The sequence below is a fragment of the Papaver somniferum genome, chromosome 10 (assembly GCF_003573695.1).
Source record: "Papaver somniferum cultivar HN1 chromosome 10, ASM357369v1, whole genome shotgun sequence".
Lineage (NCBI taxonomy): Eukaryota > Viridiplantae > Streptophyta > Magnoliopsida > Ranunculales > Papaveraceae > Papaver > Papaver somniferum.
Window position 1 is genome coordinate 16,218,764 of NC_039367.1, and position 3,000 is coordinate 16,221,763.

The 3,000-nt window shown below is 35.0% G+C and overlaps 1 protein-coding gene across 1 annotated transcript; it reads left to right on the forward strand.

The window, feature by feature from the left end:
- Window positions 1-1,780: 1,780 nt before the first annotated feature.
- Window positions 1,781-2,542, forward strand: LOC113315354. The gene has a single exon (XM_026563644.1). The coding sequence runs from the start codon at window positions 1,781-1,783 to the stop codon at window positions 2,540-2,542; it is 762 nt and encodes a 253-aa protein (XP_026419429.1).
- Window positions 2,543-3,000: the final 458 nt, after the last annotated feature.

Below are 3,000 nucleotides of genomic sequence, written 5' to 3' on the forward strand. Positions count from 1 at the left end.
AACTAGTTCATTTGAAATCATTTGAACTAGTTATGGTGAAGAAGAACGTGGTTGATATCGAATTATTATATGGCTAACCATTTGGTTAACTATTGTTGAACCAACAAGTGCATACGTTTGGGTACGTTTAACAAATCTAGAAGCGTGCATTGTCAAGTGTGTGTAACAAGCTCATTTTTCGATCTAACGGTTGAGAAATATTAGCTTAAATCTAAATCAGGTTTTCATCTAACGGTGGATATTGATTTCTTTGTTACCAAGGTAACTTAATTGCAAACCCTGATTTGAAAGACTATATAAGGGGAACTCTAGTGTCTGTGCAAAACTAATCCCCACACCTTATGTGTGATATTAGTTTGCATACTAGAGTCGATTCTCCTTTAACCTTTGGTTTTCTTCTTCTAAAACCAGGTTAACGACTTAAAGACTTCATTGGGATTGTGAAGCCAGACTGATACTACTTTTATCGTAGTTGTGTGATTAGATCTTGCATCTTATATCGTACGAGTACAATCAGATTGATTGGTCTGAGATTGATATCTCTGATAGGCAAGATATAAAATGTAATCACAAACATCTTCGTCTCATTGTTTTTGATTCCGCAACATCTTGTTTTGATACCATATAATTAAGATTGTTGTGAGGTGATTGATAACTCTAGGATGTTCTTCGGGAATATAAGCCCGGATTATCAATTGGTTCCTCTTCACCTTGATTATTATCAAAAGACGGAACAAAACCTTTTAGGGTTTATCTGTGGGAGACAGTTTGATCCTTTGATAGACTGGTCTGTGTGAGACAGATTTGTTTATTGTCAAGTCTTCGAATTTGGGTCGTAGCAACTCTTAGTTGAGGGTGAGATCAGCTAAGGGAATCAAGTGCACAGTATCCTGCTGGGATCAGAGGCGTAGGGAGTACAGCTATACCTTGGATCAATGGGAGACTGATTGGGGTTCAACTACAGTCCAGTCCGAAGTTAGCTTGGAGTAGGCTAGTGTCTGTAGCATCTTAATACAATATGTGTTCAATCTGGACTAGGTCCCGAGGTTTTTCTGCATTTGCGGTTTCCTCGTTAACAAAATTCTGGTGTCTGTGTTATTTCTATTTCCACATTATATTTGTTTATATAATTGAAATAATACAGGGTATGCGTTTGAATCAATCAATTGGAAATCCGACCTTTGGTTGTTGATTTATATTGATTGATCCTTGGATATTGGTCTTTGGTACCATCCAAGTTATTCCTTGTATTTGATTAGAACTCGCAGTTCTTGCTTGAGTAAATCAAATCAAAAAGAGAGATATAAACTCATTGATATACTTATAATTGGTTGAGTCTTGATTGATTCTCTTAAAAGTATATTTGAGTTTGTCCATACAGATTGCTAAGCGAAATATTGGATGGTGTTGTTAGACCCCCGCTTTTTCAGAAGTATATCCAGATAATGCTTATATAATGCAGTTTCCTGACATGAAAGTATCAGATTTTATTTTAGATGGAGAATGAATCTTACCAACTGAATTGCTGAAGATGATTCAAATAAATGATTTGGCAGTAATCAGTGGTGGCAGGGACATGAGAGTATGGACTGGTACTATCACAGGGAACTTCACAATATCTTATGCAGTGGAGATCATTAGACAAAAATTTCCTCTTTACAGTGGACTAAAAAGGTATGGCATAAATCTGCACATCCTAGTATATCTAGTAATGTATGGAAGCTAGTTAGAAATGTATGTGCAACTGATGACAATATGAAAAAAAAAAAAAAAAATTAATATGGTATCAAGATGCATATTCTGTAGGAAGGAAGAGGAAACAAGAGATCATATCTTTTGGTACTGTAATTACATTGAGATCATCTGGAGTTGGCTTGGTGGAATCTTCAATTTCATAAATCCAAGATCATTTGAAGATGTTCTACAACTTGCTAATAACAAAAGTCCTGCTATCAAAGAATTATGGAGATTGGCAGCTTTCATAACAATGAAGGAGCTCTGGTTCCTGAGAAATGAATGTATTTTTGATAAAGGAAAATATGATCTGAATGTCACTAAGAATAAGATACTGCAAGTAATATCAGACAGTGATATAAGAATGAAAGCAAATATGTGGAACAGTCAATATGATTTACAGGTGCTCAAAAAATTTGGATTGAAGACAAGGAGGGTGAAGAATATGAAAATAAAAGAAGTTTTCTTCCAACTACCTGAACAGGGGAAAATATTGCTATGCTGTGATGGAGCTTCTAGAGGAAACCCAGGTATGGCTGGTTATGGTGTAGTGGGGAGAAATTGCACAAGTGAATTTGTGATTGCAATTTCAGGTGGTCTGGGGATATCTACCAATTACTATGCAGAGGTTTTTGCAATATTAATTGCAGGGGAGTGGGCAATACATAATGGGTTCCATGATCTTGTCTTCAGAACAAATTATAAAACAGTTATCAATGCATTTCAAAGTCAGCAAACTACCTTGGTTTGCATCTACAAGATGGGGAAAGATTTGTGCAGAAGTGTGTTCTTGGAGCTTTACTCATAGTTACAGAGAAGTGAATTTTTCTGCTGACAAAATGGCAAAAAGGGGAACATCACTTTGTAGAGGATAAAAGAGAATGTTTGATAATAAACCATCCTTCTTAGGCTGTCTGGAAAATCCAGATCAAACCTATTTTAGATTTTGTTAGAAAAATGCCATGTTAGGCATTACATTTTTGTTCTCTTTTTTATTTCTTATGAGTTGTAATTCTTTATAACTTATTTGGTTATTAATAAAATTAAATTGTTAAGCAAAAAAAAGGGTTCTGGTGAATTCATCATTAAAACGGACAATCTCAAGATCTTTCACCTGAAGTGGCGATTCAATTTTCTTCAACCTCATTTTTAGTTGAAGAATTTCTTGGTAAAATTTTTCATTTTTATCCAAGAATTCAAAAATCTCAGTGTCAGACTCGCATTCTAAATCAGAATTTGAGTTAGAAGAAGTTTCCGCTGTGAAAG

Excerpts from the sequence above, each read along its gene's own strand:
- LOC113315354 (XM_026563644.1), top strand. The coding sequence starts at position 1,781 with ATGGTATCAAGATGCATATTCTGTAGGAAGGAAGAGGAAACAAGAGAT.